Genomic DNA, 27,766 nt, shown 5'->3' with positions numbered 1-27,766 from the left:
ATTGAATTTAAAAAATTTCTCTGGGTAAATTTGCAGTTATTCTTATAAATTTTGGCCCTCTTGTCATTACTTTTGGATCTTTGTTCTCTTCTCACTTTGTATCTTTTAAAACAAAAATAGAGGAAGTTCAGTCAAGATGAGGGCCTAGACAGACACGCTGCATCTCCCTTCACAACTAAGGAGGAATACAACTACCTCAAAACTATAGACAACCAGAAGTTTCAGAAAATCGAGCCGCATGGAAGTCCAACAAAGATATAAAGAAGAAATACTCATCCAGACAGGTAGAAGGGGTGGAGCCAAGGCAGAGAGGATACTGTGTGGTGGCAGCAGCAGTGGCAGCAGTGGCAGGCTGGCAGAAAGCACAGTCAGCATGTTTTAAAAAGTAGGAAGGAACACCTGGGGAGCTCCCAGGACCAGACCAGACCATAGAGGTCATGGTTCTAGCACCAGGGAAAATAAAGCCTCGTTGCCTCTTATTGTGCAAACCAGTGGGGGTTGGGGCAAAGGAAGAAACTGTGGTTTCTGAGTAGAGTTTGCTAGTTCAAAGGGCCCCCATTGACCTAGAAGGCCTGCATACCCACCCACTCTGGGAGCGACAGCCGGGGCAACATCCAGAAGGGTGCCAGTCCCATATCAAAGTGGAAAAAGTGCCTGGAAAGGGGGCAACTGCTGAGCAAGGGACATTGCTCCCTCTCAGACCACTCCCTCACATACAGCACCACAACATGATCAAATGGCTTGCGCCATACTAACCAATACCTAAGGCTCCACCCCTTACAATGTAGGAGATGCAACAGCTCTACCTAAGACACAGAGGCAAACAAACACAGGAGCCTGTGAAGTTGAGATGACAGAGAAGTATAGCCCAAAAGAGGGAATGGATCAAGGTTCCAGTGGGAGAACTAAGCGACAAGGAGATAGCCAACCTAATAGACATAGAGTTCAAAAAACTGGTGATAAAGATACTTACAGGCTTGACAGATATGCTTAAGTATGGCAAATGCATAAGGGAAGAGTTGAAGGCTATGCTAAATGAAATGAAGGAAAATACACACAAAACCAATGGAGAAGGAAACTGGGGTTCAAATAAATGATTTAGAACATAAGGAAGAAAAAACAGTCAACCAGTACAGAATGAGGAAACAAGAATTGAAAAAGATGAGGAGAGGCTTAGGAACCTCTGGGACAACTTTAAACATGCCAACATCTGAATCACAGGGGTGCCAGAAGGAGACGAGGAAGAGCAAGAAATTGAAAGCTTATGTGAAAAAAATAATGAAGAGAAACTTCCCAAATTTGGCAAAGGAAATAGACATACAAGTCCAGGAAGCACAGAGAGTCCCAAACAAGCTAGACCCAAAAAAGGACCACACCAAGACACATCATAATTAAAATGCCAAAGGTTCAAGATAAAGAGAGAAACAAAAACAGCAAGAGAAAAGCAGAGAGTTATCTGCAAAGGGGTGCCTATAAAACTGTCAGATGATTTCTCAAAAGAAACTTTGCAGGCAAGAAGGGTCTGACAAGCAGTATTCAATGTGATGAAAAGCAAGGACTTACAACCAAGATTACTCTATCCAGCAAAGCTCTCATTTAGAATGGAAGGGCAGATAAAGTGCCTCCCAGGCAAGGTAAAGCTAAAGGGGTTCATCATTACCAAGCCATTATTATATGAAATGTTAAAGGGACTTACTTAAGGGGAAAAAAGATAAAAACTATGAACATTAAAGTGAAAACAAAGTTACAACCATCAACAACTGAATCTAAAAAATAAAAATAAAATCCAACTAAGCAAACCAGAATTGGAACAGAATCATAGGTGTGGGGATATTTTGGAGAGTTATCAGCTGGGAGGGCGAAGAGGAAGCAATGGGGAAGTGGTGCAGGGATTAAGAAGCATAATTCATTGGTACAAAATAGACAGGGGGAAGTTAAGAACATAGGAAAGGGTGAAGCCAAAGACTTATATGCATGACCCAAGGACATAAACTAAGTGGGGGTGGGATTGCTGTAGAGAAGGACATTACTGTGTAGAAGGGAGCAAAGGGGGAAAAAATGGGACTACTGTAACAACATAATCAATAAAATATATTTAAAAATAAATAAATAAAGTCTTTTTCTTGGGAATATTTTTGCCTGAGTTTTCAAAGCAGGTTTTTATATTGTTTAACTTTAGTCTCAAGAAAAGAACAAAAATCTGCCTAGACCTATGAGTACATGAGTACATTCACATTGTCTTGAGCTTGGTATGGTCTCTTGACTACTCTTATGCCCTCAGGCCTATTATTTATTTTCAAATATTCACATTTTGTTATAGTTCTATTTTCTAAAATTAAATAATTATATAACACTATCCGGCTTTTCTGAGTAAGAAAAAACTCCAAAACACAGTGGCTTTTAAAAAATATTTTATTTATTTTTAGAGCAAGGGTAAGAGAGAGAGGGGAGAGAAACATCGATGTGTAAGAGAAACATCAATAGGTTACCTCTCACAAGTCCCCAATCATGGACCTGTCCCTCAACACAGGTATGTGCCCTGACTGGGAATAGAACCAGCAACCTTTCACTTTATGGTATGATGCCCAACACACTGGGCCACACCAGTCAGGGTCAACATGCAGTGGGATAAAACAATGATATATTATTTCTCATGAGTCCAGCAGTTCTGATGATATAGGCTGGATTCTGCTGATCTTGGCTAGGCTCACTAATAAATCTACAATTGGCTGGAGGGTCACCTGGACACTAAGTGATCTTTTGTGTCATCAACAAGGAGGATCCATGCTTAAGTATTTCCCACATTTCTCTAGTAGGGTAGTCAGGAATTGCTACCATGCTGGTGGCAGGACTGTCTGCTTGCATCAAGTTTTGTAATAAAATACACTGGATATCTTTGGTGAGAGGAGCTGCAAAGTCCTACAGCAAAGGGCATAGATGCAGGATTAGGTGAAGAAATGAACCATCAAGGCAAATGAGCTCCCAGAAGAACAGACTGTCTTTTTTTCTTCTCCTCCAATAGCATGTTTACAGTACTAGGTTGTGATCACAGCTATAGAGGGAAATGTTCACAAGAAAGGCTTTTACCATGCAATAACCTTTTCTTCCTGTGGGAATTTGGAAAATTATTGCAGAGAAAAATGATAATGGCTATCGAAACTTAGAATATCATCATAAATGAAGGAAAATTAGTATAGAAGTAGATAATATCAGGCTTCCCTTAATTCATGGAGCTTGATTTCAAAAATCATAAAGAGGTATGTATGGGGAAATAAGACTATTTCTATTATAGAGCAAGTGTCTGGACAATTGCCTTAATCCTTCACTTTGGTACAGAGTTATAAAGTCTTGGTTTATAAATTTACTGTATTCTTTCACTGTTTTTGATCTCAACATAAATACATGATGTATTTATATAAGCAAAATTACTGAATTAAAACATAATAAATTTTGTGTTTTCACCAGCTTTGAAACAAGGAGTAAGAGCTCTAGTTTATTAACTCGATTATGTAAACCATAATCAAGCACAGTTAATTTGGTACCTAATTACACTTGTCTAGACTTAACTTACATTTAATATACAATTAAATTTTCTTGAAGTGAATTTTCAAATGTGACTAAAGTTTATTTAAGTATGTAGGAAAAGTATGGGATGTATATCTATAACTAAGAATATTCTTCTACTTGCTAATAAAATTTTATTCTTTAATGTTAATGAAGACTTTTTTTCACCTAAAATGTTTTCCCTTCTATAGGTCTTTCTAGAGGCCTAAGTAATTTAATTCATGGAGAAAGTCTGATGACCTCTATAATGTCTTTTATTATATTTAATAGTATTATGGATATTAACTCCAGCCTGAAATATATGAACCATTCCTTAGGTAAGGACTTATTTCTTTCTCTTAATTTCATAAAAGAATCTTGTATTTTCTAAAAACTGACATTGATTTTGTAATATCTTACCACAATTAATATTTGTACAAGCATAATCATATTAGTTTGCCCTGGCTGGTTTGGCTCAGTGGATTGAGCGTTGGCCTGCGAGCTAAGTGTCGCTGGTTCGATCTTCCAGTCAGGGTACATCAGAGAAGGAAAACTCTGACTCCAAAAAACCTCCGCTGCCTTGCGGCATACCTCTTCAGGGGAAAGGCTAAGGGAGTAAACCCCGACAGAAAATCCGGAGCCGGAGTCCCTAAGGCGGTTTGACGTTGTAGTCAACACCGGCAACTCCTGCGGCGCACCTGAACCCAAGCTGTATCGACTCCGTCTTTCCCTTGGACCCTTCAGCTGCAAAGAGAGGGGGGGTCTGCTGCATGGGCAACAGCAGACCCTCCATATTACCCTGCCCAGGCTCTGTAGCTTCAGCATCATCACAAGATGTCGATTCAACACGGGAGGAGACAGATACCGTGTCACTCCCGAGTCGGACTGCGCAGCCATTCTCGGCGGTGCAGATGGACTCTTGGGAAGCTACACCATCGTCTCTCGAGACGGACGGCTGCCGACGACGGAATCATATTAGTACAGTGACTTACTTCTTAAAAAGCACTACATGTGTTTATAAAACACATTCCTTATTTAATATTAGTTGTGATGTTGTAAGGCTGAGTTGGGACTTTTACGAGGATGCCTATTAAAGCAGCATTCTTTCACAGTCCTAGGCTAAAACATTATACTTGACAACAGGAAAGAAAGATATTGTTGATGTGCTGAAGATGAACTCAGAAGGAAAGCTAGGTAGAGAGTGCATTCCCCAATGATGAGAGGAGGCAACTTCCCTCCCCTTTTCTATGAGACTATGTCCCTGCAGGCAACCTGGAGAGCATCAGCTCAGGGAGGAAGTGTGAGTCATATGGCCATCTGCAAGGCCTGAAAGCAGTACTTATAAGCAGAGAAATTGCATGGTGCACATGAGCTCATTTACCATACTTATGGTACTGAACCATAAGTATTTTCTCCCTTTATCTTATGTATGTGTGTGTGCTTATAAAAATATGATACATGTGAAATTGCTGCTCAAGGTGAGAAATATAATGTCACCAGCACCTCCAAAAGTATCTTATGTGCCTCTCTCTGATCAAAACCCCATACATCTCTCCTAGAACAGTGGTTCTTAGAATGTAGTGTCTGGGTTGGGGAGAGGGAGTCCATAGGACCCTTTAAGGGTGTATATATAAAGTCAAATATTTTCATAATACTACTGAAAAGTTAATTTACTTTTTTACTGTGTTGCCATTTGCACTAGTTTTAGAAGCTCAATTATTATAGTCTTCTGGAGAAAATGGCTGATGTATATCTTTCCCACTCACTGGACATCTTCTGCGTTCTAAGGCCTTCTGCATCATTTTCTCATTCTACCTCCCTATTCCCTAAAAAAAGAATGTTTAAGAGGCACTTCCAGGTCACATTCTAGTACATCAGGGGTCTGTATGATGCCAAATAATCTATTATGTTGAAGTAAAATCATTCTACTATTCCCATCCCCAGCAAACCAAGCATAACCCAAATTACCTTTCCAATCACTCAAGAAAAAGTTTTAGCCATCATTGTTTTCCTTGTCCTTGGAAAGTGCTTCATTGTTGGGCACCCAGGGGCCCTGTTTACCTCTATTTTGACTCATCATGCCTTATATATTCATAAACAGTGCTTCCTTAAAGGAGCTGGTCCAGATAGTGGACAATTATCTTACTTCAGCAAAAAAGTACTCATCTTTATCTTTGCTCTGTATCCAATTATTTGACCAAGTTCATGGCAGTTGAAACCTCTAGAGTGACCCTAGAACCCCAATTTAGCACAGGAAGGTACATCCTCTCTAAATGCTGCATATATGTTATATATGGTGTGTGAGAAAGCCAAACCACCACGCACATACAACCTCTTCCAAAATCCAAGTAAAAAGGAAGGTGACACAATATGGTAACCAGGAGGGGCTTTTACCATAAAACTTCCTGCAGATAACTAAAATGATCAACAAAGAAATAGCTAACTTCAGAACCATCTTAAAAATTCAAAGACCACTGTAGAGAAAATTGAAAAATGCAAAGAACAGTCTTACATAATACTAAGAAGGATATATGCCCAGCCTGTAAATCTGGTTCAGTATTCTACCAGACCTCAGTTAAGATAGTAAATATTGACCACAGAATTTCAGGGAACCATATCAGCAATGACATCTACCGTCTAATCAAGATAAATTTCTTGATATTATATTGACTACAAAGAAAAAAATAAAAATGAAAGGAATGAACTGATGCAGAAGTTCATTCATTCATTAATCGAACAATTATTTATTGATATGTACTATGTAATAGTTCCTATTCTAAGCCCTGGTGATAATAGCTTTTGCTTTCATAGAGTTTGCCTTATAATTTTTGTAATAATCAATGAAACACAAATTTTATGTTTAAAAGTTTCAGAGAAAAAAATTTTAAGCAATTACTCTATTAATAATAAAAGCTCTGCTATATTGACTAGTGAGTTTATTTTCTTAGCCTTTAGGACTTTCTCTGAACTTTAATAATTTTGAAAGAAAATTTTCCCATAAGAAAGAAAGAAACTTGCTGTTTTGCTGATATTTTATTTATACTTCGTTGTTATCTATTGACACAATTTCAAAGTAATGATTTTCACAATAATTATTTTTATAAATTATTTGAACAGTTGCTTTACCTTTAAAGTTAGCACATGTTTCATAAGAGGAAAAATTTAAGAAAAGTGATTGCACTCAGAATTCTTATCTTTTCTAACTTGAGTGTTAAAAGTTTAAGGACATTGTAAGAAATAATAAATATGCTTTGAGGCTTTTCCTGGCCTAATACAATAAACCCATTCAGCAAATATTTTACAGATTAAAATCTATTTTCTTTCTTAAGGTAGAAAGTAATTTTCACACTGGGTCTTCTAACTCCAGTTCCCTGCATCTTTGTGAAAGCACAGTTGGCCTCCTGAGTTTCAGTTGCAGATTCCCAAAATTATCAACATGGCCAAATTCATGAAACTCTCCTCCCATGATCATACTACCTTTACAGATGTTAAATTTTTCTACTTGGCAAGTGTAAAAACCAGGGTTCCTTTTCAACCATGGGAATGATGTTAGGCAAGAGCAATTCTAAATTGCCTCAGTACTCTTCATAGTACCCTCCCCAGCAGTGGATGTTTAAAGACAAGGATTCATGAAAGAATTTTTTTAAGTATATTTTATTGATTATGTTGTTACAGTTGTCCCAATATTTTTTTCCCGTTGCTCCCCTTTGCCCAGTATCCTCCTTCCCTCCAGCAGTCCCACCCCCCCCCTTAGTTTGTACACGGATCGTGCATGTAAGTTCTTTGGCTTCACCCTTTCCTCTATTCTTATTAACTCCCCCCTGTCTATTTTGTACCAACAAATTATGTTTTTCAATCTCTGCTCCATTTCCCCATTTCTCCCTCTTCCCCCTCTCAGCTGATAACCCTCTAAAATATCCCCACACCTATAATTCTGTTCCAATTCTGGTTTGCTTAGTTGGATTTTATTTTTATTTTTTAGATTCAGTTGTTGATGGTTGTGACTTTGTTTTCACTTTAATGTTCATAGTTTTTATCTTTTTTCCCCTTAAGTAAGTCCCTTTAACATTTCATATAATAATGGCTTGGTAATGATGAACCCCTTTAGCTTTACTTTGCCTGGGAGGCACTTTATCTGCCCTTCCATTCTAAATGAGAGCTATGCTGAATAGAATAATGTTTGTAAGTCCTTGCTTTTCATCACATTGAATACTGCTTGTCAGTCCCTTCTTGCCTGCAAAGTTTCTTTTGAGAAATCATCTGACAGTTTTATAGGCACCCCTTTGCAGATAACTCTCTGCTTTTCTTTTGCTGTTTTTGTTTCTCTCTTTATCTTGAACCTTTGGCATTTTAATTATGATGTGTCTTGGTGTGGTTCCTTTTTGGGTCTAGCTTGTTTGGGACTCTCTGTGCTTCCTGGACTTGTATGTCTATTTCCTTCACCAAATTTGGGAAGTTTCCCTTCATTATTTTTTTCACATAAGCTTTCAATTTTTTGCTCTTCCATTTCTCCTTCTGGCACCCCTGTGATTCAGATGTTGGCATGTTTAAAGTTGTCCCAGAGGTTCCTAAGCCTCTCCTCATCTTTTTCAATTCTTGTTTCCTCATTCTGTACTGGTTGACTGTTTTTTCTTCCTTATGTTCTAAATCATTGATTTGAACCCCAGTTTCTTTCTGTTCACCATTGGTTTCATTTAGCATAGCCTGCACTTTTTTCTTTTTGCATTTGCTATACTTAAGCATGTCTGTCAAGTCTTCAACACCAGTGTTTTGAACTTTATGTCTGTTAGATTGGCTATCTCCTCATCGCTTAGTTCTATCACTGGAACCTTGACCCATTCCCTCCTCTGTGTCTCAGGTAGAGCTGTTGCACCTGTTATGTTGTAAGGGGGTAGAGCCTTAGGTATTCATCAGTGCAGAGCAACCTGTTTCACCATGTTGTGGCCCTGTACATAGGGGAGGGGTCTGAAAGGGATCGATACCACTTTCTCAGTACTTGTCCTTTTTCCAGGCACCTCTCCCGCTTCCCTTATGGGACCGGTGTCCCTCTAGCTGTTGCCCTGGCTGTTGTTCCCAGAATGGGTGGGTCTGAAGATGTTCTAGGACTGTGGGGGCCCTTTAAATAAGCGGACTCTGCTGAAAGACTGACAGTTTCTTACTCCACCCAACCTCCACTGATTTTCACTGTCAGAAGTAACGAGGATTTATTTTCCCCAACACTGACATTGCGAGCCTGGAAGTCTGATCTGGTGCTGACAGCACTCCCCAGGTATCCCTTCCTACTTTTAAAAATATGTGATGGCGCTTACCACCGACCTTCTGCTGCCACCACTGCTGCTGCCACTGACACAAGACATCCTGTCTGCCCTGGCTCTGCCTCTCCTACCTGTCTAGCTGCGTATATCTTCTTTACATTTTTGTTTGTTGGATTTCCATGCAGCTCAAGGTTCTGGGTCTCTGGTTGTATCTAGTTTTGAGATATTTGTAGTCATTCTTAGATGTGGAGGGAAACAGTGTGTCCTTAGAGGCCTCCATCTTGCCCATAAGTCCCCATAAAAGGATTCTTTCTCCTTCATTTTGCCAGCTCAGAGAACAGTTTTAGGATTTACCTCAAATTTTAGTCTTATTTTTTGTCATGACTGCTATTACTATTTTCTGCTGGCCATTCTTTGTTTTGGTTTTGTTCTTGCTCTCCTTCTATTTTGTTGGAGTTGACCCTTCAGAAATTCCTGACCCTAGGACCCACTCTAATCTTTGACTCAAACTCTGCTCCTCTGTTCCTCACACCATAAAGATGAGGAGTACTTTCTCACCCACTGGCGCACCTGATTCCAGCAAATAAGCCTACCAAAGTCTTAGGCTTCCTGTTTTCCAGGGAAGGGAATCATAATGACTGTAGAAAGCAATTTGGCAAAATATAACCATATCAAAGAAACAACTGTCCTTTAGTGCATAATTCCACTTCTGGAACCTAAGGAAATAATCAAAGAAGTACAAAAAAGTTTATGTACAAAAAGACATGCTTCAGCATTATTATCAAGGGAAAAAATGTAAAACATGAAGTGCCCAACAAAAAAGGAACCAGTCGGTTGGCAGGCCAGAACAATACAGGAGATTCACTCAGCTGAGGTCCAGAGGCATCCCTTTTTCTTTATTTCCTTAAGTAACATGAATTTAGAGACTTCCTACTTATTATTCATTACTTTATCTCCAAAATGTATTATACTATTTGGCACAGAATCAATATACAAGGTTTGTCCAAAAGGCATCCGGCCATGTAACATGAAAAATAGAGACACTTATTGAAGAAGAGAAAAGATACAAGAAATATTGTACATAAGACAAGGATGCCTCAGTCCTCCTCAAAGTAGGCACCCTGGGACTTCACATAGTTCTCACACTTGCCATCACTTGCCCTGTTGCATTTTCCTGAATCTCATCAATGGTCTGAAATCTATTCCCTTTCAAGGGTGATTTTAGTTTTGGGACAAGCCAGAAGTCACAGGACATCAAATATGAGCTATATTGGGGCTGAAACACCATGCATGAGTGGGCATGTTGTCATGATTAAACTGCTCATCACCAGTTGTCCATAACTGCAGCTTTCTGGATCATCTGTGGAGGAATATTTAAGCTTAATGCAAAATGTGACACAAATTTGTCCTACTCACTCAGTCATTTTGAATACAATGGCCACACAGTATGCATGCTCACTCAAGGGAGTCTATTCTCCCCACTGATTAGTACAGTGAAGTCATCACTGTTCACAGATGTGCATTTCTGTCCACCATCCTTGGCTGCCAGGTTACATCAATGTCAAAAAAGCTGTTATCATTATATTAACAATGGCTGGACTTTTTCCAGACAGACCTCTTATATTCCTTAATGGGGACTGTAAGAAGTTCTTACACTAGAGGAGATCCAAGATGGCGGAGGAGTAAGTGGAAGCTACACTAAGCTCCTCCCAGACCAATCTGGAATTACAACTCAATTGTGGAGAACTCATCTGGAATAACCACGAAGAGACAGAAAAGGCCGCTTCATCACAATGTTACTGGTAGGAAGTGGGAAGACACTAAAGGTCTGGCTGGACTCCCACAGGTGGCAGCTAAAGGGACTGAGAAACAGCTCAGCAGCTGGGGATTCCCTCTGAGAAGGGCAGGGTCTAAACCCCCAGCAGGGCTTCCCAGCCTTCAGCAACAGACCGGAAAGTAAAATAGCATCCAGCTGTGAAAAGCAAAAAGCCACAGGGTTTTTAGCTGACATGAAAGAAACAGCTGGAGAAAAAGAGATCTTAAGCGGATAATTACAAAAATATTTTGGCACCCACTTAACCGTGGTCTCAAGCAGAGGGAGGGCAGAGAGGACTGGAGACACTTGAGGAGAATTGGGGGTGGTAACTTTGAGGAGAGAACTGAGGAAGAAGCTGGCCGGGTTCCACTGCTGACTCATTCCCCATACTGCAGGCAGACCATTCCCCTCCAAGTGGCATCAGGCTGAGGGGAGGCAAAAGCCCCACCCCCAGGAATTAATCTGCCCCATCCTCAGTGCTTAAGCCTGACAGTTGATCAGAGATTGAATAGATTAACAACTAAAGGAGACAGGAAAAGGCAGTAGATACCTGGAAGTCTCCAACAGGCTGCCTAGGGCCAAACTGGTACATGATCTGATGCCACCAGGGGCAGATCCAGGAAGTGCAGGTCAGTCTAAGAAGCAGCAACAAACAATAAGAGCCACAAAAATGGGGAGACAGAGAAACAACCCCCCATCAAAAGGAAAGGCGGGATCCCCAGAAAGAATGCTAAATGAAATGGAGGGAAGCAAACTATCAGACATGCAATTCAAAACATGGATTATAGAGAAGCTCAATGAGCTCAGCTAGCTCAAAGAAAACTATAAAGAACTCTAGGGAAACAACAAGGAACTTCAAGGAAACTACAAGGAACTTACTGAGAATTACACCAGCATGAAAAAGGACATAGAAGCTATCAATAAGAGCCAGGAGGAAATGAAGAATACAACTTTTGAATTGAAGACCACGGTAGAAGGAATTAAAAGCAGGGTAGAGAAGCAGAAGATTGGATCAGCGAACTGGAGAACAACATAGAAAAATATTTCCAGACAGTGCAACAAGAAAAAAAAAGACTGAAAAAGAATGAAGAGGTTTTAAGAGAGCTGCAGGGCAATATCCAGATCATAGAGATACTGAAAGGAGAAAAAGAGGAGCAAGGGATAGAAAACCTCTTTGAAAAAGTAATGACTGAAAATTTCCCTAACATGATAAGAGAAAAAGTCGCATAAGTCCAGGAAGCACAGAGGGTCCCAATATAGATGAACCCCAACAGGCCCACTACAAGACATATCATAATTAAAATGGCAACATTCAAAGACAAAGAGAGAATCCTAAAAGCAGCAAGAGATTAACAGATAATAACATAGAAGAGAGCTCTGATGAGGCTATCATCAGATTACTCAACAGAAACACTACAAGCCAGGAAGGAATGGCAAAAAATATTCCAAGCAATGAAAAACGAAGGCCTACAACCAAGACTACTCTATCCAGCAAGACTCTCATTCAAAATGGAAGGTGAAATGAGTTTTCCAGATGAAAGAAGGCTAAAAGAATACATCTCCACCAAATCAGCATTGCAAGAGATGCTAAAGGGTCTGCTTTAAGAAGATGAAGAAACAGAGAGAGACAGAGAGGAACACAAGTACAAAGGGGGAAAATGACAAAGAATAATTACCTATTGATAATAACATTAAATATAAATGGATTAAACACACCAATCAAAAGACACAGGGTAGCTGAATGGAATAGAAAGCATAACCCACATATATGCTATCTAAAAGAGACCCACCTCAAAACAAAAGATCTACACAGGCTGAAAATGAAGGGAAGGAAAAAATATTTCAAGCAAATGGACATGAAAAAAAAGCTGGGGTAGCAATCAATGCTTATATCAGACAAAATGGATTTCACAGAAAGGGCCATAAAAAGACAAAGAAGGACATTTTATAATACTTAAGGGAATAATTCATCAAAAAGATGTAACTCTTGTAAATATATATGCTCCCAATATAGGAGCACCCAGATATGTAAGGAAAATTTTTAAAGACTTCAGGAAGGATATAGACACAACACACTCATAGTAGGGGAACTTAACACCCCATTGTCAACAATGGACAGATCTTAGAAGCAAAGAAACACCATGGATATTGAGGCATTGAACAACACTGTAGATCAAATGGACTTAGTTGATATATATAGAACTTTTCACCACAAAGAAGCAAAATATACATTCTTTTCAAGTGCTAATGGAACATTCTCAAAGAGAGACCACATGGTAGGACACAAAACAAGCCTCAACAAATTCAAGAAAATTGAAATTATGTCAAACATCTTTTCAGACCACAATGCCTTGAAACTAGAAATCAATCTCAAGGAAAAAAAATCAGATATTCAAACTCATGGAGAATGAATAACATGCTACTAAATAATAAATAGGTTAACAATGACATCAAGGAAGAAATCTAAAAGTTTCTGGAAACAAATGATAATGAACACACAACAACCCCAAACCTATGGGATACAGCAAAAGCAGTCCTGAGAAGAAAGGTCATAGAAATACAGGCTTACCTAAAGGGGATCGAAGAATCTGTAATAAAATATCTAAGCCTACAGCTACAAGAACTAGAGGAACAACAACAAACAAAACCCAGAGTGAACAGAAGGAAGGAAATCATCAAGATCAAAGCAGAATTAAATGATATAAAGACTAAACAGGGACTTCCGGCCAAGATGGAGGCTTAGACGGACACGCTAGGTCTCCCTCTACAACTAGAGAGGAATACAACTACTTCAAAACAAAGGATAACTAGAAATTCCAGAAAATAAAACTACACGGAAGCCCAACATATGAAGTTATAAACCAGCGGTGCCATTTGGGCAGGTAAGAGTGAAAGGGGGCGGTGCTGTTTGCAGTCGCACCTGGGACAGCGGCAGGGCGAACAATCCCGGCTGCAGTCGAACCCCCGGAAGCTCGCACCCCAACGCTGGGGAAAGCAGCCACCACATCGCCTTGAACAGTGAGGCCCAGGGGGGCGGGAGGACGGATCCCGGTCTCCTAGCAGAATAACTGTGTGAATCCATCTTGGACCCCCGCCCCCAAAGAAAGCGCCACAGGGCTGCGAAATAGGTCGCGGACAGGCACCGGGCGCAGGATTGTGACGACAAAGCACCACGGCACAACAAGAAAGGTTCCCAAACGGCGCCGGTCGCTGGGTCATTACGAGTACACAGGCACTGCCCCCTACAGCCGGCCCAAGAAAACAAAACGCATCTGTCAAAATGAGGCAGACAACTATAGAAATTCCGGTGGCACAGCTCACCAGGCAACAGATGGAGAACCTGACAGATGAACAGATAAGAAACCTGTCAGAGGCTCAGTTCTGGGCCATTGTTATCAGGTGGCTTACAGAATTCACAAAAGATCTGGAAAAAGATGAGAAAGAAGCGAAAAACACTCATAATGAAAGGAACAAAACCACATACAAGACGGATGGTGAGGAAAAAAAATCCAGAGTTCATTTCAACAAACTGGAATATGGAGAAGGAACAAGCAGTCAACCAATGCAGAGAGAGGAAATGGGAAGCAACAATGAGAGGATCAGAAACCTCTGGGACAGCTATAAAAGGCCCAACATAAGAATCATTGGTTTGCCAGAGAGTGAGGAAGATAAACTAGAACTTGAAAAATTGAGTGAAAATATAATAAAGGAGAACTTCCCAGACTTGAGGAAGGAAATAGACTTACAGGTCCAGGAAGCACAGAGAGTTCCAAAAAAACTGGACCCAGGGAGAACCACTCCAAGACACATTATAATCAAAATGTCAAAAATTAAAGATAAAGAGAGAATCTTAAAAGCAGCAAGAGAGAAGGAAAGAATTATGTACAAAGGGGTCCCAATTAGACTATCAGCTGACTTCTCAAGGGAAACCCTGCAGGCAAGAAGGGACTGGCAAGAAATATTCAAAGTAATGAAAATCCAAAACCTACAACCACGAATACTCTATCCAGCGAAATTGTCATTCAGAATAGAAGGACAGAGAAAGTGTTTCCAGGACAAAATAAAACTGAAAGAGTTCATTAGATCCAAACCACTGTTATATGAGATGTTAAAGGGACTGGTTTAAAAAAAGGAGGATCAAGACAATGAAATCTAAAATGAAAACTGCATCACAAGAAACAACAGAAGCTAGGGAAATGAAACAAAGGCAAACTAAACAGGCAACGAGAGTGGAAAAAGAACTATAGATACGGGGAACATATTGGGGGGAGGTCAACAGGGAGGGGGAATGGGGAGAGGGAGGGAGATGATATAGGAATTAAGGATCATGGTAGGAGGGAATGGAATAGACAGAGAGAGGTTGAGAAGAACTGTATGCACAACTAATGGACATGATCTAAAAGGGGGGGACAACTGGAGGGAGGGGGGCCACCGGGTGGAGGGGAGCAGAGGGAAGGGAAATTGGCACAAATGTAATATTATAATCAATAAAACACATTAAAAAAAAAGACTAAACAAACAATTCTAAAGATCAACAAAACGAGGGGCTGGTTCTTTGAAAAGATAAACAAAAATGACAAGCCTTTAACCAGGCTCATCAAGGTAAAAAGAGAGAGTACCCAAATAAATAAAATCAGAAATGTCCATACTACCCAAAACAATTTATAGATTCAATGCAACTCCTATTTAAATACCAATAACATATTTCACATACCTAGAACAAAGTAGACCATCAACTTACACCATACCAGAATAAAGTCAAGATAGATCAAAGACTTAAATGTAAGCCATGACACCATAAAAGTCCTAGAGTAAAACATAGGCAGGAAAATTTCAGCTATTTCATGTAGCAATATTTTCACCGATGCATCTCATAAGGCAAAGGAAATAAAGGAAAAAATAAACAAATAGGACTACATCAACTGAAGAGTTTCTGCTCAGCAAAAGAAAACAGCAGCAAGAAGAAAAGAGAACCAACCATAGGGGAAAATATATTTGCCAATGATACGTCAGACAAGAGATTGATCTCCAAAATATATAAAGAACTTATACAACTCAACACCAAGAAGACAGACAACCCAATTTAAAAATGAGCAAAGGACCTGAACAAACACTTCTCCAAAGAAGACATATAGAGGGTCCATAGACATATGAAAGAATGCTCAACATCACTAGCCATCAGAGAGATGCAAATAAAAACCAAAATGAGATACCACCTCACACCAGTCAGAATGGCCATCATCAACAAATCAACAAAAAATATGTGCTGGCGAGGATGCAGAGAAAAGGGAGCCCTAGTGCACGGCTGGTAGGAATGTAGAGTGGTGCGGCCACTATGGAAAATAGTATGGAATTTTCTCAAAAAAACTAAAACCGGAACTGCCTTTTGACCCAGCATTTCCAGTGCTAGGATTATTTCCAAAGAATCCTGAAACACCAATTTAGAAGCACCTATGCACCCCTATTTCATAGCAGCACTATTTATAATAGCCACGTGCTGGAAATTACCTAAGTACTCATCTGTAGATGAGTGGATCAAAAAACTGTGGTACACTTACACAATGGAGCACTATGTAGCAGAAAGAAAGAAGGAACTTCTACATTTTCCAACAACATGAATGGAACTAGAGAAAATTGTGCTTAGCAAAATAAGTCAGGCAATTAAAGAAAAATACCATATGCTATCACCTATTACAGAAGACTAATGAACAATACAAACAAACAAGGAAAATTGAACCAGAGGGATGTAAACAAGAAGCAGATTAACAGCGACAAGGGGGGAGTGGGAGGGGGAGAAGGCGGTAGAAGGAGAAGGATTTAGTCAAAGAACATGTATAAATGACCCATGGACATGAACAACTGGTTTGGGACTGACTGTGGGAGAAGCGATGGGCAGGGTGCAGGCAAGCAATGGGGGAAAAAAGTGGGACAACTGTAATAGAAAAACAAAGAAACAAAAATATTTAGTGGGGGAAAAATGATGGAATTAAAATAAATTAATAAATGAACCAGCAAATCTCTCCTTCCCCTCCAAAAAAAAAAACAAACCTCACATATTGGAAAGTGAACACAAGAAAATGTAAAGCAGGGAAATGCAATTTTAGTAATTATTAGAAGAACAAGGAGTTTCCTTCACACTATATTTTTCTCCCTACCTGATCCCTCCAGAATTTGGCATACTGAAGAAATAAGTAATGATATGAGGTTCTTTGCATAAAATTAATAAGACCAGTTGTTATAGAGGTTTTTGTTGACCAAGTCTTTGACTGGAATGTCATGCCTAAAGGAGGCATGCTTGGGGTCTGGTTGTTACCAAAAAGTCCTGAGGAACTGGAATTGACTTTCAAAGGTAATTAAAGCCCATGAGAAAAAGGCCTGGTATCTTTGTTGGTTGTGCGGTTCATGGCAATTTTTCCAGGGAAGGAACGAAGGTTGCTTTCCTGAAAGATGGCTAGAAGGGACCTTAAGGCACAATGGAAAACCCAAAGGACTTGGAAAAGACAAGTGTTTACAGCCAAGGCTGAATGGCAGGCATGTGGCTCAGCTTCTGTGTCCTAAAGGGCAGAGTGAAAGTCATCCTGAAGTTTTCTTGTGTAAGTTCCAGCAAAGCAGACTTAGAGATCATATGTGATCATTTGCTGCTCTTGTTGTGTTTATGCAAATGAACAGGATAAATTAAAAGTGGACTTAATGCAGTCCCTTTAATGACAAGGAGGGTAATCTTAAGAAGAAAAATCATGATTCAAGGAAAGTCACAAAGTTCAGTGGTAGACTATAAAGTAGTGCAGCTAACTGTCTTTAAAGTTTATTTTCATTTAAAGTTTGTTTTCATTTAAAAGTGAAACTAGGTCTGTAACATCATCAAAGATGCTTAATTTATAGGCAAGAAGAATGTCTAATGCCTTGAAACTGGATGTCTTTCCAATAAGACAGTCTTGCAGATTTAGAGACCGGTTTGTGAATTATGTTGCGTAAATTAACATCCGTGTTCTGTTTACATAGGGCATAAGCCTATGGTCTCATTACCTGAGTGGCTGTCTGTCCGAATAGGCCTCACTTAATCCTGTCTGCATCACTGCCTCCTGAGACTCAACGGTTTGCCTGAACTAAATGGCTGTGTTGGTGAAGTATGGGGTGGTCTGTGGGCTTCATATTAAAATGTTTCTCTTTTCTATCCTAATGGCTTGGACAGAAAAGGCTCAAAGGTCTGAGAGGAGAGAAACCTAAAATATTCCCCTCAGCCCAAACTAAGTATAGTGGGCAAAAGGGTTCTGGACAGGGGTGTCGAGCCTTGCACACCTTCCTCCAAAAAAGCTTTTTTCTCCCTTAATGTGGGACATTGAAAAATTAATCCCTGCCTTTGTCATCTAGTGATTATGGATTGAATGATGCCTTTTAACCCTGTTGCCAAACCTGCTGCCCCCAGAATACAATAAAAATACCAACCTGTTAAAGCAAGCATGCCATTGTCCAGGGACAGCTGACTGACATGGAGTCTGCAAGATCCTTCACCATGTGGGAAGGCCACCCTCTCCTCCACACCTCCACTCTTATTGGGAATTTCTGGTCCCAAGGGGAGGTAGGATGATGACCATATCCAGCTTGAAGCAGCTAGAGGAACATGAGACATTCACTTATTGTCCTTTATAAGATTATAAAGGGTCCTAAGTCTGAGAGGGGGGAATTGTTACAGAGCGGTGGTCCCCCCAAATACCAGTTAATTAATTAATTAGTTAATAATTAATTTTTAAAAAGAGAGAGGACCTAACTAAATAAATCAAAAATGAAAGAGAAGAAATCACAACCGATACCACAGAAATACAAAGGATTGTAAGAAATTACTACAAACAAATATATGGCAAGAAATTTGAAAACCTCAATGAAATGGATGAATATCTGGAAACATATAATCTTCCAAACTGAATCAAGAAGAAGCATAAAGCCTGAACAGACCAATAACAACTAGTGAAATTGAAGCAGTAATCAAAAAACTCCCGGCACACAAAAACACTGGATTTCATGGTTTCACAGGGGAATTTTACAAAACATTTAGGAAAGAACTAACTCCTGTCCTTCTCAAACTATTACAAAAAATCCAAGAAGAGGGAAGACTCCCAAACTTTTTCTATGAAACCAATATTACCCTAATTCCAAAACCAGGTCATGACACAACAAAGAAAGAAAACTACAGGCCAATATCACTGATGAACATAGATGCTAAAATCCTCAACAAAATATTAGCAAGCTGAATTCAGCAACCCATTAAAAATATCATACACCATGATCAAGTGGGATTCATCCCAGGAATGCAAGGATGGTTTAACACTCACAAATCAATAAATGTAATACACCACATAAACAAAATGAAAGAGAAAAATCACATGATCATATTAATAGATGCAGAAAAAGCATTTGATAAAGTACAACACCCATTTATGATGAAAACACTCAGCAAAATGGGAATAGAGGTAACATACCTCAACATAATAAAGGCCATATACGAGAAACCTGAAGCCAACATCATACTCAATGGTTAAAGACTGAAAGCATTCCCCCTGAGATCAGGAACAAGACAAGGATGTTCACTCTTTTCACTCTTATTCAACATAGTCTAAGAAGTTCTACCCACAGCCATCAGACAAGAAAAAGAAATAAAAGGCATCCAAATTGGAAAACAGGAAGTAAAACTGTCATTTGCAGATGACATGATAGTGTACATAGAAAACCATATAGACTCCGTGAAAAAACTGCTCGACCTAATAAGTGAATTTGGCAAAATAGCAGGGTACAAAGTCAATATTCATAAATTAAAGGCATTTCTGTACACCACCAATAAAATATCAGAGATAGAAACTAGGTGAAAAAATCCCATTTACTATAGCCACAAGAAAAATAAAGTACCTAGAAATAAACTTAACCAAGGAGTTAAAATACCTGTACTCAGAAAACTACATAACACTGAAGAAAGAAATTAAGGAAAATACAACTAAATGGAAGCAAATACCATGTTCATGGATGGGAAAAATCAACATCATTAAAATGTTTATACTACCCAAATCAATTTATAGATTCACAACAAATCAAGTGCTGACCATGATGCAGAGAAAAGGGAATTCTAGTGCACGGTTGGTGGGAATGCAGACTGGTGCAGCCACTATGGAAAACAGTATAAAATTTTCTCAAAAAACTAAAAATAGAACTGCCTTTTGAACCAACATTTCTATTGCTAAGATTATATCCTAAGAATCCTGAAACACCAATTCAGAAGCACCTATGCATTCCTATATTTATAGCAGCGCTATTTATAATAGCCAAGTACTGGAAACAATGTAAGTGTCTATCTGTAAATGAGTGAATCAAAAAACTGTGGTACATTTACACAATGGAGTACTATGTAGCAGAAAGAAAGAAGGAACTTCTACAATTTCCAACAACATGATGGAACTAGAGAGAATTATGCTTAGTGAAATAAGCCAGGCAAAGAAAGAAAAATACCATATGCTATCACCTAATACAGGAGACTAATGAACAACACAAACAAATGAGCAAAATTGAACAAGAGGGCATAAGCCTATGATCTCATTACCTGAGTGATTGTCTAAATCAACAAGGATGCCAGACAGTTAAACCAAGCACACCATTGACCTGGAGTTTGCAAGATCCTTCCCCATGTGGGAAGGCCACCCTCCACGCTTCACCCTCACTCTTATTAGGGATTTCTGGACCCAAGGGTAGGTAGGACGAAGCAGCTAGAGAAGCACAAGATCTTCACTCATTGTCCTTTATAACATTATAAGGGGTCTTAAGTCTCAGAGTGAGGAATTGTTATAAATTAATTAATTAATTAATTAATCAATTAATTAATTAAAAATAATAATATAGGAAAGGATGAGGTCAAGGAACTTATATGCATGACCCATGGACATGAACTAAGGGGGGTGTGGGACTGCTCGGGGGAGGGGGGTATTGGGCAGAGGGGAGCCAAGGGGAAAAAATTTGGAACTACTGTAACAACATAATCAATAAAATATACTTTTTAAAAAATAGAAGTTTTTACAATAAACAGACTAAATTTTATAAACAAGTGTGGCTTTCAGAACTTGAAAAAAATTCCAGTTTAGGAATATGAAAATACCCTATATCTACCCTAAAAGATATGAATGAGCTATTTTTTTTAAGATAATTAGAAAAGAAAAGTTGCCTCAGAGCATCACTTAAAATTAAGTTCTATTAACCATTTTTTGTTTCTTCCCTTTCTTGCAGCATATAACATCATGGATCAAATATTGTCATATTATGTACCAAGTTTCTTGTTTGGAATTCTAAGTTCAAAACTAATTCATTTGTGGATGTCTACTATTTCTGGTGATGATGTTAATCATATAAGTCTCAGCTTTTCAATTCTGTACCTCATCTTTTTTATTTGTAAGTGAGGGGTTTTTTTTCCCAAAAATTAAATGACATAGAAAAATCCTAAATAAAGATAGCAAAGATAAAAACTAAAAATAAATATACCAGGCAAAAGTTAGTTTTAAATTTTTTAACTAATCTAAAAGTAATATTTTTGTTAGAATAATCTATTTAAAAAGATAAAAATATTAGTATCTATACAACAGGAAACTACATGCTAAAACATATAAAGGAAATAACATTACTAAAGACAGAAGAATTTGACAAAATCATAATTGCAGTGAGATATCTTGGCATGACTTTCCCTGAGAATTTCATAATCAATTTTTCAAAAATTATCAAGCTATAAAAAGATTTAAATAAAAACTTAAATATGTGGCTTATAAGATATGTAAAGAGTTTTTCTTCCTAAAAAAATATGCATATCCTTTACATATACCTGTAGACCATTTACAGAAATAAACTGGACTACAAGAACTTTTCAACAAAATTCTAAACATTGCTCGACCACAATGCAATTAAATACTATACAAAAGGAAGGTCTTTTAAAATAATCATTCTACCTGCCTGAAACTAAATATACTTTTTTTGGTAACTCTAAGATCAAAAGGAATACAAAATAGAAGTTACAGATTAAGTAAGGCTACATGTTAGAAAATCTATTATTAATCCATTTACTACCCACTTTCTTCTCATGGAAGTATGGCAGGTACAGTATTGAAAATTAGCCACATCAATATTTCCTGCTACAGGTTCAGAATCATGTTCAATCCAGCTCTACAGACAGCTCTTCAAATGATTTGAAATTTGCATATGTGATAATACCTAGTTAACAACTTATGCTATGTATTTTCATTACATTTAGGAATAAGACAATGTTGCCTATTCTCATAACCAAGATTAAAAGTAGTTCTGGAAATTCTAGCTAATACAATAAGAAAAAAAGAAGAGGAAAGTTTATATATATTTTGAAAGAGAAATTGTTACATTAGTCACAATACTTTAAATTACATAGAAATCTCAAGAGCATTAATAAACTAAGCCAGCAATGCTTTTTAATAGCTTGATATGAAGTTAATATACAAAAAAAAGTCAGTAGGATGTTTATAAGTCAACAATAACTATTTAGAAAATATAATGAAAATTTGATACTCTTTACACTTGCAAAAAGTTATATCATGGAATAAATTTATCAAGAAATTTAGACCTAAACAGAAAGTTTTAAAATTTTACTGAGAACTATAAAATTTAATAAACTGACACAGAAAAAGGCTTGTTTACAATTGCTAACATAGCAGGATTTATTATTTTCACATCTATAGAAAAAAAGGCAGAATGTAAGATCTTGAGGTTTCCTAATTAATCAGTGAGTTAAAGCCAATTGTAATCTACTGAGGTTACAGGATCAATTTAATAGACAGTGATAAAATGATCAGCCAGTACAAGTACTTTATCATATATTACTTTAATTGTGTATACATAATTCCTACAAAAATATATTCCAACAAATATAACTTCTTCTAACTTTATTTAGTAAGCAAGCATAACCTCAATATTAGGAGTTATACCCAAGGAAATAATAAACTTTAAGTCAAAATATCCCAATAAATATTTTAGAAAGAAAACTTCTAAGATAAAATCTTATGAAAACAGGATACAGAATGAATATAAATCTAATGTAAAAGGACTTTCACTCTGTCCTGGCTTAAAGTTTACATTTTTAGTATCTTCAGGGTAGCCATCATGAATATTTTCTAGATTTTACCATTATCTAACGAGTTCCAATGACTATCCAAGACTTGACTGACTTAAAGCACCTATGTTCACAATTCCTACTTCTTTTATGACTGTGTTAGTGTCTGGCTCAAGTACCATTTCTAGTCAAGACTAAAATAAGAATATAAAACTTGTAATTTTCCATCTCTAAAACTGATAACAATACTAATTTAATCAAATTAAAATGTATCAGAATCTGAATCAATGACAAAAATAGTTTTGATTTTGAAATTTTACAAAATAATTTTTAAAGTTTATCTGGTAATATTAATTGTGAGAATAGGCAAAACAATTTTTTTAAGGTGGATAACTTTCTCTACTGTGCAGGAATTAAACATTTAATAAGCCTACATTAATTAGAATACAACTGTTGTAACAAAGGAATACAAAGTAAACCATAAAAAGCAAGAGGCACACATATGGCAACTTGGTAAATACAGCAGTATGATAAAAGTGGCAGAGCCACAGTATTCTTCAGTATTAAAACAAAAATTGTTATTTTTATTAACTAGAACAATGTCTACTAAACATTAAGTTGAAAGAAGCAGCCCATTACAGAACTTCATTACTGTATAAGCCCACTGTAGATTTTTATGTTACTTTATTTGTGTATATGCATGTTGGATGTATATAGCACCATGAGTGTTCACTGGGTACTCTATTCCTCTCAAAGGTATTTGATCCAATTATATTAAATTTCCAATTTTATAGCTATAAGACCCCAAATATCTCTTTTTGATTTCTAAAAATTTCTGGAGCTCCCTTCTTTGTGATCTCTGCTACTTCCTCTTAAATATACCAGAGTTTCTGGTTCTTAGTAAATTTTACTTAAGATGGGGACAAGGAGAGCTCCCAGGGTGTTATATTATGTAGTTCAAAGTTCTATGGGATCTGATATCTATCTCTATAAATATAAAATAATTTAGGCTTTTCAGTACCCTGTAGTACATGCATCAAAACAAAATTAAACTGGGAAAGTAGATTCATATTGAGTTTCTAATGACTCAATTCCCTTAGACCTGTCACAAAGTCAAACCGTTTGTAATTTCCTATTGTCTCCCAAGAAGAAAGCATATGAAGTAGGCTAGTCCATAAAAAATAACTCACTTCCCTTTCATTCAACAAGAGCCCCTATGAAAAATTTAGACTTATAGAGTATGCTCTAGCCTCACTAGGGCCCATGAAGAGTTTTGTGAGCTCCATATTGTTGTCAATGATTTGAAGCCAAACAATGTAAGGATATCCTATATAGACTTTACTACACAATTGGATATGTCTGAGAAGGAAGAAGGATGATCGGTGGTGGTAGTAATTTGAAATATTATCCAGTTGAAACCAAGTCAGGTAGCCTTGCTGTACTATCAAGATATTTTCATCCTTGATAATATTAATACTTTATTTCTTTTTAAAAATAGGTGAGCTACTTGGAATGTCTGGGATCTTTACACTGGCTATTATGGGACTTCTTTTAAATTCTACAAGTTTTAGACCAGGAGTTGAAGCATTAGTTCTTGAGTGAGTTGTTAGCATATTTTCACTTTATTCCATACATTAGAAGCCATAATGTTGTAATAGTAACTACATCTACATCTATATGGTCAAAGTAAGATGCTGATTGGATTACTGAACTAAAAACACTTCCAAAAACTCTCTTGCCTGTGTCTTCTACTCCTTAACTTTAGTCAAAATTTTTAAGTTCAGAGCCCAAAGATGGCGGCGGAGTAGGTAGCGGTGTTGTCTGCTTGCTCCCATCATGGAAAGGCTTGGAGTACAAATACGGAGACGAGTTGAGTGAGTGTGGATTTCACATAGCGCAAGCAGGGAAGAGAGTGTGGGAGCGAAGTGGAAAAGGGCAGAAGGCTCGCCCTGGGGAGTCGCTGGGCCCCCAGCCTGGTGCCACTGCCACACTGCACCACAAAGGGGAAGCTGCAGACCAGCTCATTGGCCAGGATCTGTTTGGAAACTGCTCCTTGCCATAGGAGCTGGAACAAGCAGAGTCCACAAGAGAGACAATAGGAAAGTTTCCTTGAAACAGCAGGAGGTTTGGGAGGACAGCTAGCAGCCCAGACTGTGGAAGCTGCATTAACTGAATCTAGGTGGGGATTCCCAGGGCTGGCAACTCTGGGCTGGCAACACTGCACCCCAGGTGTGTGCACCGCCGCACAACTAAACAAAAAGGAGTGGAACTAAGCTGGGGAGAGGGACCCATACGGGAGAGCTTCGGCAGAAACACAGACTGAGTGGGGACCCCAGGCAGGCAAGCTGTGTGCACACGTGAACAGTAAGATGCTGCCAGCCAGGGACAGATGCAGCCTGGTGCTGCTGCTTGGAGCACAGAGACTTCTTGGGAGGAGAAGCAAAGACAGGACCCAAGGCTGGGCAGGGACTAGGAATATGCACACTGGCTTGCCAGCAGAACAGCATTGCTAGAGAAGCCTGAGGACTGCTGGAGGGTGCTGTAGGACAAGTGGGAAGAGACCCAACTCAGTGTGGTTCACAGCAGAAAGTTGCAACAGGCTCACGAGTGAAAGAAAAGCAGCCGCGGAAACCAGCCAAATCTCCTCACAGCCAGCCAGCCAGAAAAGATTTGAAACCCATGGAATTTTCATCACGTGTGGATCCAGGAAAAAAAAGACTGTGCACAAAGGTTGAACTGAGTAAAAATTCTTTTTTGTTTTTTCTTTTCTTTTTTCCTTACCCTTTTTTCTCCCCCTTTTTTTCCTCTTCCTTTTTATTTTATTTTATGTTTTTCTTCCTTTTTTAAAAACTCTTTCTTTAATCTATTTCCTACCTTCTCTCCCTCTTATCCTTCTTCTTTAATTTTTGTTTGTCTGTTTTGTTTTGCCTTTCTTTCACACTAAACATATAGCATATAACTGCTATTTAAACCTAATACTATACACTTCCACTTTCTCACTTTATTCTGCATTATTCCCTCTCTTTTTAAACATACAATGTAAATATTACTAACTGTCTTGCATAGCCTTGACCCTACTTGCTACTATTATTATTTTATTATCTTCCCTCTCAAAAATCATCTTTTTTACATTTAAAACAACTTTTATCTGTTTCTCCTATAGTATAATAGTCTTAACTTCTCTACATTTATATTGATACTGGCTCATTTGCTGCCAATAGTGGGATTGTTAGGTGGAGGATATTTTTGAGGGTGTGGGTTTCTTGCCTGGGTTGTGTGTTTATGTTTTAACAGCATCTCCACAAAAGAACTCAAGACAAGGTGGGCAAAGTGACACTCAATCAACTAGCAAGAGGGAAGAATCCACCAAAGAGTAACTGAAATACAACCAGACAACATAAACAAATGTCATAAAGGGCATCCCAAGAGCATCAGGCTCAGGAAATCAAAGAGACTGCACCACTGAACCCCCCAGTTCCCCTATAAATAATCTCATACCAAAAAGGTGGGAAATCAAAACAGACATATCTAATAAACAAAAACAAACAAGAAGAATTCAACATGGGAAGACACAGAAACAACCTCCCAATGAAAGGAAAAGAGGAATCCCCAGAAAGAGAGCTAGAGGGACTAGACATAAGCCAACTATCAGACATGGAATTCAAAAGAATGGTGATTAAAAAAAAAGTCAATGTACTTGACAATCTCAAAGAAAACTATGACAAACTCCAGGGAAATTACAGGAAACTCCAAGGAACTACAAAGAATTGCAGGGAAGCTACAGGGAACTTACAGAGACCTACACCAGCATAAAAAAGGACACAGAAACTATGAATAAGAACCAGGAAGAAATGAAGAATACAATTTCTGAAGTGAAGAACACAGTAGAATCAATCAAAAGCAGGCTAAATGAAGCAGAGGACTGGATCAGTGAGTTAGAGGACAATGTAGAAAAAAATTCCCAGACAATGCAACAAAATGAAAGATTTTAAAAGAATGAAGAAGGTTTAAGAGAACTGCAGGACAACATGAGACTAAACAACATTAGAATCATTGGAATACAAAAAGGAGAAGAGGAGGAGCAAGGGATAGAAAACCTGATAGGAAAAGTAATGGCAGAAAATTTTCCTAACCTGATGAGAGAAAAAGTCATGCAAGTCCAGGAAGCACAGAGGGTCCCAATGAAAATGAACCCCAACTGGCCCACTCCAAGGCACATCATAATTAAAATGGCACATTCAAAGACAAAGTGAGAATCCTAAAAGCAGCAAGAAAAGAACAACAAATAGCATACAAGGGAGCTATGATCAGGCTATCAACCGATTTCTCAACAGAAACACTACAAGCCAGAAAGGAATGGCAAAAAATATTTCAAGCAATGAAAAACAAAGGCCTACAACCAAGAATACTCTACCCAGCAAGGTTTTCATTCAAAATGGATGATGAAATAAGGAGTTTCTCAGACAAAGGAAGACTAAAAGAATTCATCTCTACCAAACCAGCATTGCAAGAGATGCTAAAGAGAATGCTTTAAGAAAAAGAAGAAGAAAAGACAGGGAGAGGAACACAGGTAAAAAAGGAAATGAATAAATGCCTGTCAATAATAACCTTAAATGTAAATGCATTAAATGCTTCAATTAAAAGACATAGGGTAGTGGAATGGATACCAAAACATTACCCACATATATGCTGTCTACAAGAAACACACCTCAAAACAAAAGATTTACACAGACTGAAAGTGAAGGGATAGAAAAAAGTATTCCAAGAAAACGGACATAAAAAAAAGCTGGGATAGCAATACTTATATCAGACAAAACAGATTTCACAGCAAGGCCATAAAAAGAGACAAAGAAAGACATTTTATAATACTTAAGGGAACAATCCATCAAGAAGGTATAACTCTGGTAAACATATGTGCGCCCAACATAGGAGCACCCAAATATATAAGGAAAATACTAGAACAATACAAGAAGGACATCAACAGCAACACACTCGTAGTAGGGGACTTTAACACTTTATTATCAACAATAGACAGATCTTCAAATCAAA

The 27,766-nt window shown here is 38.1% G+C and overlaps 1 protein-coding gene across 1 annotated transcript in view; it reads left to right on the top strand.

The window, feature by feature from the left end:
- SLC9C1 (solute carrier family 9 member C1) overlaps window positions 1–27,766 on the top strand; it is a 132,511-nt gene that overhangs the window by 16,365 nt on the left and 88,380 nt on the right. Inside the window, exons 5-7 of the mRNA XM_090286892.1 lie at window positions 3,756–3,881; window positions 20,878–21,039; window positions 24,216–24,315. Of these exons, the coding sequence (XP_090143018.1) occupies window positions 3,756–3,881; window positions 20,878–21,039; window positions 24,216–24,315 (388 nt within the window). The remainder of the gene's footprint in view (window positions 1–3,755; window positions 3,882–20,877; window positions 21,040–24,215; window positions 24,316–27,766) is intronic.

This window comes from Furipterus horrens, unplaced genomic scaffold, assembly GCF_987537825.1.
Source record: "Furipterus horrens unplaced genomic scaffold, mFurHor1.1.pri manual_scaffold_1, whole genome shotgun sequence".
NCBI lineage: Eukaryota > Metazoa > Chordata > Mammalia > Chiroptera > Furipteridae > Furipterus > Furipterus horrens.
Note: the sequence above shows the minus strand (reverse complement) of the source record. Positions and strands in the feature narration are given on the sequence as shown.